At 38.4% G+C, this 15,333-nt stretch overlaps 1 protein-coding gene across 4 annotated transcripts in view; it reads right to left on the reverse strand.

Moving 5' to 3' along the window:
- Positions 1 to 839: 839 nt before the first annotated feature.
- Positions 840 to 15,333, reverse strand: part of LOC132850384 (activin receptor type-1-like) — a 54,082-nt gene continuing 39,588 nt past the window's right edge. For 3 of the 4 annotated variants that reach the window (XM_060876925.1, XM_060876926.1, XM_060876927.1), the window contains exons 6-11: positions 12,639 to 12,844; positions 10,192 to 10,291; positions 8,684 to 9,205; positions 7,326 to 7,523; positions 4,940 to 5,070; positions 840 to 3,420 (exon numbers count right to left, since the gene is read on the reverse strand). In XM_060876925.1, the coding sequence (XP_060732908.1) occupies positions 3,286 to 3,420; positions 4,940 to 5,070; positions 7,326 to 7,523; positions 8,684 to 9,205; positions 10,192 to 10,291; positions 12,639 to 12,844 (1,292 nt within the window). In that variant the 3' untranslated portion in view covers positions 840 to 3,285. The remainder of the gene's footprint in view (positions 3,421 to 4,939; positions 5,071 to 7,325; positions 7,524 to 8,683; positions 9,206 to 10,191; positions 10,292 to 12,638; positions 12,845 to 15,333) is intronic. The other variant, XM_060876928.1, reaches the window with a different exon arrangement.

The raw sequence follows: 15,333 nt of genomic DNA on the forward strand, positions 1-15,333 counted from the left end.
AACATCTTAGAACATGGCAGATTTGGCAGCAGACCAACAGCAGGAAAAAAAATCAATCATAGGCAATTAAGAATGTCCTGGAAAAGAAAGAAAACACTGGTGCACTAACACTACCAGACACAAAACAGGTCAGCCAAAGAAAACAACAGTTCATGACAAGAACACAGAGAGCTGTGAAGAAAACACAAAACAGCATTCAGTGACATCACCAACAAATTCCAGATGGCAGGGGTGAAGGTATCACAATCCACATTTTGAACAACCACGTATCAGCCTTAAGAAATAAAAAGCCAGATTGGGCATTACAAAAAATACAGAGATGAGTCACAAAGGTTCTGGAACCAAGATGAACCTCTAACAAAATCATGGAAAGGTCAAAAAGTAGAGAAAGAAAGGATCTGTTCATGATCCAAAACATACAAAGGGGTTCATCAGTCATGTCACAGTGGAGGTTGTGTCATGGCTTTGGGATAGCATAGCTGCTTCTGGAACATTCACACTAATCTCTACTGATGATGTAACTCACGATGGTAGCAGCAGAATGAATTCAGAAATCTACTGAAATATTCTGTCTGCTAGCTTGGAGTGAAATGCATCCAAATAAATTGGAAGGAACTTCAACATAGAGCAGGACAATGAATTAAATCACACTTTCAACACAGCAAAGGAGTTCTTCAGGAAGAGAAAGTGGAAGGTTTTAGACTTTCCAAGTCAATCACCAAACCTTAATCTAACTTAATCATCTGAAGAAGAGACTGAATGGAGAACAACACAAAATATGTAATAAATAAAAGAAGCTGCAGTACACTCCTGGGAAAGCTTCACAAAAGAAAAATGCAGACGTTTAGAATAGAAGCCTTTATTTTGTCACATATAAATTACAGCACAGTGAAATTCTTTCTTCGCATATCCCAACTATGGATGTTGGGACCAGAATGCAGATTCAGCCATGATACAGCGACCCTGGACAAGTGAGGGTTAAGGGCCTTGCTCAAGGGCCCAACAGTGGCAGCTTTGCAGTGCTGGGGCTTAAACCCTGATCCTCCATATCAACAACCCAGAGCCTTAACCGCTTGAGCCACCACTGCCCCTTCGGTGATGTCAGTGGGCTGCTACCTTGATGCAGTTATTGCAACCAAATATGTAATATTATTCACTGTAAGACTATTTGTTCCAATACCTTTGCACCAAACAAATGGGTGATCATGTTTTGCTGTTGCAATACCTACAGAGAAAACACACAACCTGAGTAAGAACAAATTTACGCCTAAGTTAACATAGACCTTGAAATACTTGTATGAAGGTGCTTCTGAAAAACTTGTTAAAACTCCAACGAGGAGGAAAGAAACGCTGATGAACTGCTGCCAAAAAAGTCCAAAAGAGTGGTGGGATATTTGCTTAGTAACAAAAACCTATCTAGCTTTCAGTGTGAATAATGATCATTACATTGGTTTACAACAAACACAGGAGCCGTATGTTTAGCTGCAACCCTAAAATATGCCTCTGGACAATAAAATGTACTTTGTTTTTAATGAATCAATTTTAATATTTAATAATATGCCTGTACATATTAAAATTAACTTAATCCTCTATGCAATGGCTTTACCAGTTCCCATAAAACAACAGGTCACATGTAACAGACGGAATTCTGATAAAATGGACTGTTGTTCACCCTCTTATTTTTCTCTCTGTACAGATATTTTCAGTTCACAGAATCATATATTTTATGATGATAAATTCATGCAAAGGAGCGCCATGCTTCGCATATTTGGCTGCAATTTTTCTCACGTGAAAAACCTGCATTTTGTCAAAAACGTCAGCTAATTTCTAAAGTCAAACAAAATCAAAAAGCGTCAGCTTCCTCATCTCAAATTTTGACATTTGCATCATTGGTGTGGAGTGTGTATTATAAATGTTTTCGTCCATAAGGCATGAAAATCTTGCTTAAAGTCTTGATGTGAAATTTACTTCTTAAAGTACTGACCAAAGACCTTTTTTTTTAAACAATAAATAATAAATTGCATAAAATAAATGCAAATCTACAATAACGGCATTAAAAAACATCGAGATGCAGAATCACCTGCACCTTCATGCTGAAGAGATCTAAACTTGTATGAATGTGGAAATCTAGTGTAATAACAGATGACATTTGCATATTATAATCTGATTGGTTCTTATATTTTATGACCCAACAACACTAATCTATAATGTATTAAATACCAATTTATGCAATTTGATCTGTCTCTTTTAAAAGAAATAGGCAAAACATTCAAGTAATCTGTTTTATGATGAAATCTGCTAATTATTACATCATAAAAATAATTTTAGGGTGAAATATATACTGTCCTAATTACTACAGTAAAATGACATTTAAATTAAAAATAAAATAACCCAACATTTTTTTTAAAACTAAAGTTGTGTGGCCAGTGCACATATTCATTTATAAACAGTTTACAGGCATTGCCTAATGTTTTTGAGTTAAGAATCTTTTTTTTATTTACTTTATTTAGCATCTATACTGTTAAAGCTTATGAAACAAACAAAAGGGAAATATCTAAATGCTCAATAATACAAAAAAAAAATCTGTGACACATGAAACATTTCAGGCATAACAGTGGCTATTGTACTGTTCAAAAACTTAAAGTTGAATAAATTACAGCTCGAGTGACATGAATGAAGGCAGAGATGCTCTTTTTTTATCATTCTTCTGTAAACGGCAGTGCACAAGAAAACAACAAAAAAGACTAACATAAAACTAAAAAGTTGCTTGCGTTATCTCTGTGGTTGATAATGGATAAGGATACGATGCTAGTGGAATATAAAATTCAGCCTTTTTTTGGCAAATTGTCGTCTTTTCGCCTCCAAATTCTTCCGTAACAGTGCAAGTAAGGAATGCCAGCGACTGCCAGTGCAATTAATCAAAAAGAAGCACGGACAATATTGCTAAACGAAAGACGTCGTTTCCAGACAGTTCTAAAAAAATCAAAGCTGCATTAGAAGTAAACTGGAGCTCTAAAGCGACTTTCTTCTTTCCAGGTCTTGCTACAGTGACAGTCTCAGTAACAGCTAGGTCACATATCTGCAGTCTTTAATAAATGCCCTCTGTGCCATCTTTGGATGCCAAAACATGTCCAAATGTATGTTTTAAAATAAATACATTGTGCCTCTAAGAAAGCACTGTGCCCGCGCGGTCCCTTTTTTGTTTGATTGTTTTTCCTGGATCCCCAGACGAGTCAAACACTGGACATTATAAAGGCCTTTGAGGATCTTCCATATGAAAAGAGTTCAAATGTCCGCTTTAATTTTGTCCAAAGAGTTATCGATTTTTGTCAAAGTCTTTTTAATGCGCAAAGCCGTGAGCCTCGCAGAGGGGTTCTGGTACCAGCACTCTTTCATGAGTTTGGCGATGGATGTTAAAGTCTGAAAAACAGAGAAAATATAAGTAATCAAAAAATGGAGCAAACGAATAAAGTCTTTTATCCAGGGTTCCTACAGGTTTCTTCAAGTTAAATTCAAGTCTTTTTAAGACCTTTTTAAGACCATTTATATAAAACACTAATACCTATTTCACGTCCCTACCAGCAAAGAAAAACAAAATCCTTGAACTTGTGTTCATTTATTTTTCAAATGTGGAATGGGTAAAAGATAAGCCAAGCAGTGTGAAAAATAAAAACATTTCAGTAGTCCACAAGAAAGTTTGCTGAACAATGTTAAGTTGTTTTTTAACATGAGCTAGCTACTTATTCCATGCTGGGAATATGGGGAACTGAGAGACCCCTGAACAATAAACATCGAAAATCAGAACTCAACAATAAATTAAATTAAATTAAGAAACACAGTTGGTGTGGACCCAAAAGCTGTGCGCAGATCCACTCTAGTTGCGGCCATAGCTGGAGGGTCTGCAGCGCTAGCAGCAAGCTGGCTAACATTAGTTGGTTGAAACACGCAGGCGATGGAAGAAGTTTGTTTTTGTCCACTGAGAGCGTTTATGTGCTTGGACGACTTGGCATGAGACTCTAATGCATTCATTCCCATTGTACTTAGCTGAATCCCTTTTTTGCATAACGCCTCAAAAACGTTGTTGTCCACTGGTTTTAACCAATGACGAAAAGAGTTTTTATCCAGCCACGCTTCATTAAATTTACATTTCCCCATAACCTCAGAATGAAATCGGTAGCTAGCTAACGTAAAAACAAACTTTAAAAATGTAACTGCGTGCGTCAGTCAACCTTTCCTGTGGAATGCTGAGATTTTCATTGATTTCTCGCGCTTCTCCTTTGCTTGTTATGTTGTGTTGTGTTGTAGTCTATGGCTGTGGTGTCGTAGCGCGTGATCTTCCTTTACTAAAGGCATCGCGTGTTCGCAGTATTTTGTACGGTGACCCGGGGCTGCGTTGCGTTCTCAATTATTGGTTCCGCCACTCTTTACAATATGGAGAAGTTACATACAGCACAATTTTTAAGACCCAGACATCAAAATTCAAGACTTTTTAAAGACTTTTTAAGGTATTATTTCCAAATTAATAAATTCAATGCTTTTAAGACTTTTTAAGACCCCGCGGGAACCCTGTTATCTCATGACAGCAAGCTATTTTACATTTCTTAACCACAAGGGTTTCATCTGGCAACTGCATGGAAAACAGTGTGAAATGTTTAAGCTCATATTGTCTAAATGTTTATCTATAGTTAAATAAGAGTTTAGCAGGTTAATTCAAGTCAGGTTTGTTCAGAAACTAAGAGATGAATCGCACATTTCTTCTCAATTTAAACAGAGGGAAGTGAATCAAACAAATATATTGCAATTTTTTTTTTTACTTTTAATGAGTTTTCTCTTACAGTATATCAATACAGCTTTCATGTACTGAATAAGGAAATTAAAATGAAAAAAATAACACTTATGGACCCAAAAACATTTAACAATCATTTAAATATATACTCACAGAATCTGAGAACCATCTGTTAGGGATGTTGGGTCTTTGCTGGTCTATACACACCACCTTTTTCATGTCCTCGAAGCTGGGATCACTAGGCACTACATCATGGAAGGGAGGTTTGTAGTCTTCTACAATACCTGCATAGTCAAATTAAATAAGTGAATAAATTACTTTCCAGTGATCACATATGTTATCCAGATTTACAAACAAGCAGTGTAATTTCCAAAGCTGAATTGTGCTAATTTGTCTAAAGTATGTCTTATGCAGATGGATTATGCAATGGAAATGTGCCCTGGGTCAAGCCTGACTGCTGATAGATTTATTAATAGCAGGCTAAAGCCGAGCAAGGGAGAGAAATTGTGGTCCATTTCGGGTACTGCACTCAAACACTAGTGATGGAATGACTGTCACATGACTGATCTACAATATGTTTTCAGTCTCTGCCATTAATAGCGCCTGGACGTCATGCTGATACAGTACATTCATACAGCCCCGCGTTCCCACCCACATTCCCACAGTCCTGCAGGCCTTGTTTCAGCTGAGCAATTTGTGCTTGAAATGAGGTCGCGAGTAAAAATCTTATTTTATATTAACAGAAGCACAGAATACCAGTGTTTAATGAAGTGTTTTATGAATATACCTGAATCACTCAGTTTTTATTCCTAGAAATACTTTCCTAACCCCTGCTTAAATGTGCTTTGCATACCAATCGCGGCATGACCTCCATAAACACAGTTTGGTTAAATAACCCTGTTTAGCGTTTAGAATTGTTTGTATACTGCACATTTAACTCATTTTGCACTAATCGTTCGATCAAATAGTTTGGATGTTGCATTTTAATTTATTACTTCACACAAAGTATGGCTTGGGGATCGAACAGATTCATTTAGCCACAAGTTATTTGGGGAACGGATTTACATTTCTAGAGAAAATTTAATTGCCTCTGTGAGCCTGTAAAAGGAGAAAATTGTAGCCTGTGATTTTTGCAAAATAACATCCACCTGTTCTAGTTTGTGCCCTCAGGAGAACTATAATTCACTAATGACTAGCTTGCAAAAAAATGTGCAAAAAAAACCCAACAAAAACACCAGCAGCATTCCAGACTGCTTTTATATTAGAGAAAGGTCTGTCTGCAGCTTTTCTGAGAATGTGTGGTTTCATAACTACAGGATGATAAACATTTATGTTAGCTAGCAAATGAACTGATTTAACTCCTGCCAGAAACTCTGTTACATGTTTGATTATGAAGTAAATCCTGCCAGGCTAGCTTATATCAAGTAGGTAGCTAGCATTAATCATGAAGATGATGAAAATGCATGATCATAAGTTACAAATCCTGTCAGAAATCCTGTCAGGTTAGCTCCCTAACTAGCAAGCTAATGTTAACACTAAAAGTTTTGATTATGGGTTACATAATCCTGTTAGATGTTGTGCGAAGTTACCTCATGTAAATGCTGACTAGTTTTAACACTGACGATTGAAATCATTTCTAATTATTATTACTGCAAGCTAGTACTAACATGGAATATTCAAGCAAATATATGATTCTAAATTAAAAATCCTACCAGTTATGGTTGTTTAGTAGCTAGCTAGTTTAAGATTTTAAAAGATTATTAATATGAATTAAAATCACTGACAGAAATAATGCCAGGTCAGCTCATGTTAAGTAGTTGGCTGGTGTTGAGATTAAACAGAATGAAAATTTATGATTATGAGACAAAAATACAATAAGAAATCTTGTCAGACTTGCACATCGTCGCTGTCAGGCGGAATCCTCGTATCTCCAAATCCGTTGTTTTTCAGGAAATTAAAAAAAAACGCCGTACCTTATCTGCAGTGCACAGGGTTTAGTCTGTGTTGCAGTGGATTGTCTTGTGCTAAATTCCTGTCCTCAGACGAGCACCAGAACTAGCGGGGGTCAAGATTTTTTTTTTCTTTGAGCCCAGTGTTTTGAAGACATTTACCTCAGAAGACGTGTTGATTCGTTGCGACTCTTATTAAGGAGAAATATGCCGCGAATCTCTCCCACGGAGTGAAGAAGAGGTGGACAGTTGAAGTGTCCAATGGAGTTATGAGATTTGCGCTCAAGCTATTTTCAAGACTTTAGATTGGTTAATAACGTAAAAATAACAGACCCACGTGGGGACTGACCAATAGCATCGATATGTGAAAAAATATGAAATTGACCAAATTTGGACATACGAGGTTTCCGCCCGACAGCGACGACATGCTAGTTAATATGATAATTATAGGTCTTTTTTGCTTTAAGTTGATCAGAGAAATGTTCACTTTGTCTTTTATTGAAAAGGCTAAAGCCATGAACCAAAAGACATTTGATAAGACCGGCAGGAAGCATCAATAGAGGTCAAAACAAAACAAACAAAACACTGACCATTGCTGATGGTGCGTCTGGCGATTTCCCACAGCACAAGGCCGAAAGCCCAGATGTCCACTCGTTTGTATGACTCAAAACAGTCCACTTGTATGGAGTCATCAAGCACCTCGGGGGCCATGTACCGTTTCGTGCCTACTTTAGGGTTATTCCCAACATCCAGCTCATTAGTGTCCTGGTAATGCATCACAGCCAGGCCTTAGGGGGTAACAAATATAAAAATACATATTAAAGCAACATTGAAAGATCCATGTAAAGGTGAAAATTGTGACTAATAAATAAATAATTTCCCAATCTTTCTGTGTTCAAAACTAGTCCTTTGAGGAGGGAAAAATCATGTGTAAACTAATACATGTTGCCCTCTTGTGGATGTATGACAATACAATAAGAAATGGCAAAAAAATGGAATGGAAAATCAATATCAACTATAACAGTCACACCAGGCACCCAAAACAACCCATTACCACTCGTGTGACAGCCAAAACAAGCCTCAACCCACTTGTGTAAAAGTAATGTTTAGAAAAAAATGACTTTTAGACAAGTATAACCACGACGATGGCAAAAATAAACTTGTCCTAATGCGTAATGTCTTTTTACTTTCACATGCTTGAAGGTGTTTACAAAAAACAAGTTTTTTACAAAAAAAAAAAAACTCACAGAACCCTTCCATCCTGTCTCTGACCTCAGCAAAGCAATGTTTCCCAGTATTCACAGCATGGTATACTCTTTAATGGATTTTTCATTAAGGCCTCTGTGTGAAGCTGGGCTGAATTTTTTGAGCCTAATGGGCACCTGATGTTCTGGTAAGCCGGAAAAGCCTCACAACATTATAGCAGGAGTTTTTTGAATAAGGACAAAGTGCTCTGGGCTTCTCTGGAGAGACACAGCACTGGCTGCTATTATTAGCTATTATCAGAATGGCAAAATGTTAGTAATGAATTGAGAAGGGGGGAAAAACACTTGACTAATGAAAGCCATAAAGTGAAGTTATCAGAGTTGCATATTAAATATTTTTGCTTTATGCTTTTCCATCCTTGCACTCGAATTTTTTTTTTTTACTTATTTCTCGGTCTTTAAACTGCATTTTTTAAATGCTTTTCGATTCTTTTTTTTTTTACTGGGTTTTGAAAACCACAGCACAAATAAAATCTATTAGACTTTCTTTCTTTCTTTAATCGCAGCATATAACAACTTAGCATTAGTGGTAGTAATATATATATATATATATATATATATATATATATATATATATATATATATATAAAAATAATATACATATACATACACACACACACGATTTTTTTCTGCAAATCTGCAAAAATTACTTTGAAATTATCGAGCCACATTCGTTTCCTTACCGAGGTCAGCGATGCAACACTGGCCGTTCTTATTCACTAAGATATTCTTGCTTTTCAGGTCTCTGTGAGCTATGGCCGGCTTGCCCTGTGTGCCGAAGATCTCTACATGCAGGTGCGCCAGGCCGCTGGCGATGGACAGCGCCATCCTCAGGCAGGCTGGGGCATCCAGCGTGCTGAGCTGCAGATAGTCATACAGGGAACCCATCTCGTGGTAATGTGTGATCAGCCACAGCTGAGTGCTAGAGTTACGAGATGTCATGTCGGATGCAATAAATCCTGTAAGAAGGCGGAAAGAAATAACAACTTGTATTAATCTTACGTTACATGCTAATAGTCTGTATTTAATCCTAATACAAACATCTGAACAGAACATACCCAGAATGTTCTCATGCCTCAACAGAACCGTGTTGTAGATCTCTGTCTCACGGAACCAGGACTTCTCGTCTCGGGAGGAGAAGATTTTCACAGCTACGTTCTCACCCTGCCACTGACCTCTCCACACCTCTCCATAGCGCCCTTTCCCTGAGTGAGCACACACACAAAACACATATTTTAATCTAATGGCTGGAAGCACTGTTGCCAAAAGGGATGTGTTTCAATATGTGCACTTCCTCCACGGGAAACATTTTATAGGAAATCGGGAACTTTAGCCACAATTCCATTGGACAAACCACCGGGGGTCTGACTTTTGTTCATAGACACAGTTCAAAATGTTTAGCTCCTGAGAGAGGGTACCTTTTCTTCCAACTACTCAAGTGGCTAAAACCCAGACTTCACAGAATGACCCAGAGTGACTTACATTTTTTATATCATTTTATACAACTTATGAAGGTTAAGGGTCTTGTTTAACAGTGGCAGCTTGATGGACCTTGGATTTGAACTCGCAACCTTCCAATCAGTAGTCCACCACCTTAACCACTAAGCTACCACATCCTCAAACGGCTCAGAAACGCCACTGGAAACTCCTGACAGTAATCCCTAATTTGTTTTTAACCATTTCTTAACCTCCCATAACTCTAAAGCTTTCCACAAAAATCCTGTTGTGCATAAAACACCTAAATTCTAAAAATATAGTATTATTTTATAAAACAATTTGTTTAAGGATTTTTAAAATGTAACTTTCCCAAAGATTTAAAAGTAGAAGCTATAAAGCGCTCAATCCTTCTTTTCTTAATCCGGCCACGTTAACGGACTTAAAAGGCATGTAGCCTCAAGAGGAAGACAGAGAAAAACACTGTCTCTTACAGATTAACAACAGGACTTTGATATTTTCTGCCTCTGGGGATGGAACTGACACGCCGGATTAAACACATTCATCTAATCAGTACCCACACATCCCACATCTGTCTTTCTCATTCTCTGAGAAAAAAAATGAAATGCTTTCGCCTTCTCTAAATTTTAAAAGGAAAAAAAAAGCAGTGACAGAATCTCAAAAGAGCCCAAACAACAGATGTGTGTGTCATTGGTAAACACACAGATGCACAAAACGAGATGGATTAGATACACACCCACACACTCGTTCAGTGTAATCTGTCTGGCGACTGTTCTCTGTACCAGGAACGGTAGTCCTGAACCGCTGCCTGATGTGCATGAGTGATCCAACAAATCCTGCAGTGAGAGACAGAGAGAGAGAGAAAGACAGAGAGAGAGAGAGATCGATCTATAAATAATGTTCACGCTGTATCAGGTAACTGGCTAGACAGACTTCAATACATAAGAATAGGGCAGCCCTCTGGTGGACAGTCTGAAACAGTGTACACCAAGTTCAGGGTTGGGGCTTTAACCTGATTTTAGCAAGGGGAAAAAAACGTGCATTGACTTTCAGCCTTTGATATGTTTGTCATTCAAACACTACTGACAGGAAGAGGTGCTTGATTGACTGCAAATGGCCAACCATGCCGTGAACGTTCTTTAATCCAGGGTTCATCGTCCTCCAAAAAGTTCAGTGACACCGTATTTTAAAAAGCACGTCAGAATACATTTGGTCCAGTTTGATATTATTTACAGGCTGACTTGTGTTGGACTGGTTTAATAGTTATAGAAATATAGCATATATTGCTATATATAGCAATCTAATTTAAACCATACACAGCAAGAAGTGCAGTGAAATTCTTTACTAGCATGGAAGTCGACATAGAGACGAATATTTCTACAAATATTTTTAGTTCTACAAATAGATTTTTCTTTAAATAACTACCAGAAACTCGACTACAGACTAAATCATATATCTGTCTATGGTGGGTTGTGATTTCCACCAATATCACAAAATGAATGAAATAATTATTTAAAAAAAAAACCCAACATTTTAATCACAGAAGCCAGTGGTGTCCCTGAACCCTACGTTGAAAACTAACGGCATGAACATCAGGATATCTTTCATCAGGAGCCTTTTTAAATGACAGATAAAGCTTTCTAAATTGTAAACAGCCTGTAAATACTTGCAAATATGACAAAATTCCCCATCTTTCTTGAAATATCATCTCATTATTTAGTTACTGATCTTAAACCATGTAAATTAACAGAACTGATATTAATTATTCAGTAATTTGAGTAAAACACAGCACCCTAGAAGATTTCATTTCAAATGTGCTGAAGTGCCAGAAATCATCCAACAAATTATTCAGAATTTTTCAAGAATTCATTCTAAAGCCATTTTCACTACAATGCAAACACGTCCACCAGAGCCTCGATCGTTTAAGCCAGAACAAATCCGATCTGTTTTGCTGTTGGAAAGAAATCTCACAGAGTCAGAAACAGTTTAAATTTCCACAATTAGAAGCTTCACTAGTGCCAGCGTTCCTAATCCTCCTTCCAGACTCGGTTTAAAGCCGGAGTGTCTGTTTTCCTGGCCTGGATTGGAATATAATGAGTCCTATTGACACCAGATGGAGACATTGAGCAACTAAGCAGACCTGGACTATCATAAGCAAGCTTGCTATTTACGCGACGACAACAACAACAACAACAAAAAACTCTAAAAGCAAGAAAGGGCAGCACATCTGCCTGATGAAGACAATTTGAATAGCAAGTGGAATGCAAGCGTGAAAGCAATAAAGTAAACCCCTGCAGCCTTAAATAACAAATCTGGGCTGGGTTTTCTTGAGAGAGATGTCAGCTTTAGAAGCTTTGGAACTGTTTGGTGAAAACAATCATGGACAGATCCCAGTTTAAACCCGAGAATACCAAAAGATGTTTCCCATGTGTTCCTCTAAGAGCCTCTTCAACTGTTTCTAATACCATCTCTGGCCCTCTCTCTCTCTCTGCCGGCTCTGGAAAGTACTTTTTAATTATGCTCAGGCAAACATTCAGCTGCCGCATAGTTCAGCCCCGTTTGCCAAGCGCTCCACGAGGCTGTGTGAATACGGCTTGAAAAGGATCCAACACCAGTACCTCAGAAAACACACCAGTAGGCTGTAGGAGACTGCTTGCTAACAGAGAGGGATAAATGCCCCGGCTCGCTCGCCTGAGGGGGGATTAATGAACGAGAGCACAGATTTGTGGGAGGTTTTCGGAAAGGACAACTGCATTAACTTGAACAACTATACACCAAGAGCCAGGAAGGGAGCACTTAGTGATGGAAACAGCTTGCTCGTCAAAATTATTACCAAAATAGCCAAAGCCAAATATACGCCATTTTAAAAAATATATTGCAGTTGAAAATCTTTTAATTAAGCAAATAATTTAACAGTGAATTAACAAAATATAAACAATGTACTGCTTTGTGCAAATAAAAGGACACTGGAAGTGTTATATTTTTAATCTAATCAAAATAATCTCTTTAATTGTTTGTTTTTTTTGTTTTGTTTTAAAGTAATCCTGTGTAGTGGATTTTAATAATACAGATTAGTGTTAATCGGTTTGACAAGAACAAGTGAAAGCAAATGAAATACAACATCAAGCAGCAATTAGGGGACCAAGCACTTCCGTGTAAGTACATAAAGAGTGTGTGTCTCACCGCGAGTGTGCTTTCTCCGACGTTGGATGCAATAAGTCCATCGATGGTACCGTACTCGGCGTCGCGTGCCGTCAGCCGCTCCATCTGGTTCCGATGGATTCGACGGAAGATCAAGATGGCCACCGTAGAAAGGATAATGAGGACAATCACTGGAGCCACGATTACGATGACCAACGTGGTTACACTGTAGTTCGGACCCTCTACCACTGTGAGAAAGAAAGAAAAATGAAATTTCAACATATAGATCTGTTTCCTTTAGTAACACTAAAAAGGGCTAGAACTTTTGTTGTGATTGTATATTGAATAAGGCAGAAAGAGTGAGGAGATGGAGTTATTAACTCGGTTCAACTCGGTGCAACTCTTCATAAATACTTTCTATTCATTTTCAATACAAAGGGACTTTTTAACTCCATTTACCCAGGTGTGTCCTATTACCTGAGGCCGCACACACACACACAAAACCACACACATACTGTATACACACACATATACATACATATATACACACAAACACACACACACACACATACATATATACATATATATATATATATATATATATATATATATATATATATATATATATATATATATATATATACACACACACACACACACACACACACACACAAAACCACACACATACTGTATACACACAAACACACATATATACACACAAACACCCACACACACACACACACATACATGCATACACATACACACACATACACACACATACACACACATACATATACACACACATACACACAGACAAAAGATCTGCAGTTAAGACTGGGCTTTTGCTGGGAGAGGCTATGATAATTAGGTATGCTGAAGCCCACACTCGGTCTCCCTGCACACAAACTGCCTAGACCACACAGACAGTGTGTAATAGTGCAGCACACACACATACAAATGCATCTTTATCCTGCACCGAGGCGCCTACACAGTGGGAGAGCACACAGCGCTGGTTTGACGAGGTCCACAAATGGTGGACAGAATCAGGGCTCAGATTGGGTTTTACATTTGTGCAGGGGTGTGACAGAATATCCTAGAGTCCTGTGACGGTTTAAACAGAGTCAAACCCAGGCTAAAAGCAGGCTGAGAAAGGGTTCGGAGTGGGATCTAAACTTAGGCTCAGAGTGGGCTGAGTGAAGGTTTTCAGAAAGTCAGAAATGAGGTTTAAAACGAGGAGCACAAGGCAGTTCAGTATTCATTCTCAGGAACAGAAATGTCGGAACGAGTTTCCCGTCTCCGCATCAGCAGCGGAGCCGCGTATATAAGAGTTGGGAATCTGCAGGAATTTCGACTGCAAGGAAAGGAAAACGTATGAGGAGATACGAGGGGAGGATGTTGGAAAAGCTTTGCGATGTAACACCGGCAGATGAGAAGCTATGAAATTAACCGTATTTAAATTTCCCATTTAAAATGTCACTGAACTCCGGTAGGGGGGAGTCTCACACCTCCAGGGTCGGGGTTCGATTCCCGCCTCCACCTTGTGTGTGTGGAGTTTGCATGTTCTCCCCGTGCCTCGGGGGTTTCCTCCGGGTACTCCGGTTTCCTCCCCCGGTCCAAAGACATGCATGGTAGGTTGATTGGCATCTCTGGAAAATTGTCCGTAGTGTGTGATTGCATGAGTGAATGAGAGTGTGTGTGTGTGTGCCCTGCGATGGGTTGGCACTCCGTCCAGGGTGAATCCTGCCTTGATGCCCGATGACGCCTGAGATAGGCACAGGCTCCCCGTGACCCGAGGTAGTTCGGATAAGCGGTAGAAGATGAATGAATGAATGAATGAATGAATGAACTCCGGTATGAATGATGTCTATATCTCACATAATTACTATAAACTTTACTTTCTTTACATAGCCTAATATAAAATGAATCAAGCATTCAGAACAGACATTTGTTTCTATAATAAATGTTCTCCATCATAATGTTTGTTTGTTGGAGCAGACCTTCTCTTTCATGTCACCGTCAAATAGCTGTTTATAAAGATAGCATGCAGGAGCATTTCAGCGCTCCAGTTCAGCAGTTCAGCAGTCATCCAGCACTCCTGAAACAATGTGATTCCTTAAACGATTATAAACAAAACCCCTATCTCCTACCAGCACCTCAAAGGAGATGGAATTTGTGATAGGAGTTCAACATAGCGACACTAAACATTCACTGCGTCAGTAAGAACGAGCAGCGTAGCCTCATTTATGCCTTTTAATCAGGTTCGAGTTCCTGTTGATGCATGTTTTCATATAATTACTAACAGCTACTTGGTGTCTACTAGCAACTATACGAACAACCGATGATTTACAGAGAATTCAGACAAAGCAGAAATAATGGAAACGGACCTTTAAGCTTGCAACACATAGAAAAAAAAAATTGTATTTTGGATAGTTTGTTCATTTCAAAAGAAATCCAATGCTACCTGTGCTGCAATCTGAGTGTCCTTAAATATTTAAGATCGAACCAGCACTTGTTTGGCTTCTGGTTGCCAAAACAAATTAAGCATCCAATTATTCAACGGCATTTCTTTATTTTTTCATGTACAAATCATCTAAAGAACTGGTTTAATGTATAAAACGCTCCACAGATATAGTTTTTATTTAGCATGTGCCTCACCATGTTGAAATTCATTCTTCATTCATCTTCTACCGCTTATCCGAACTACCTTGGGTCACGGGGAGCCTGTGCCTATCTCAGG

The sequence above is a fragment of the Tachysurus vachellii genome, chromosome 8 (assembly GCF_030014155.1).
Source record: "Tachysurus vachellii isolate PV-2020 chromosome 8, HZAU_Pvac_v1, whole genome shotgun sequence".
Taxonomy (NCBI): domain Eukaryota; kingdom Metazoa; phylum Chordata; class Actinopteri; order Siluriformes; family Bagridae; genus Tachysurus; species Tachysurus vachellii.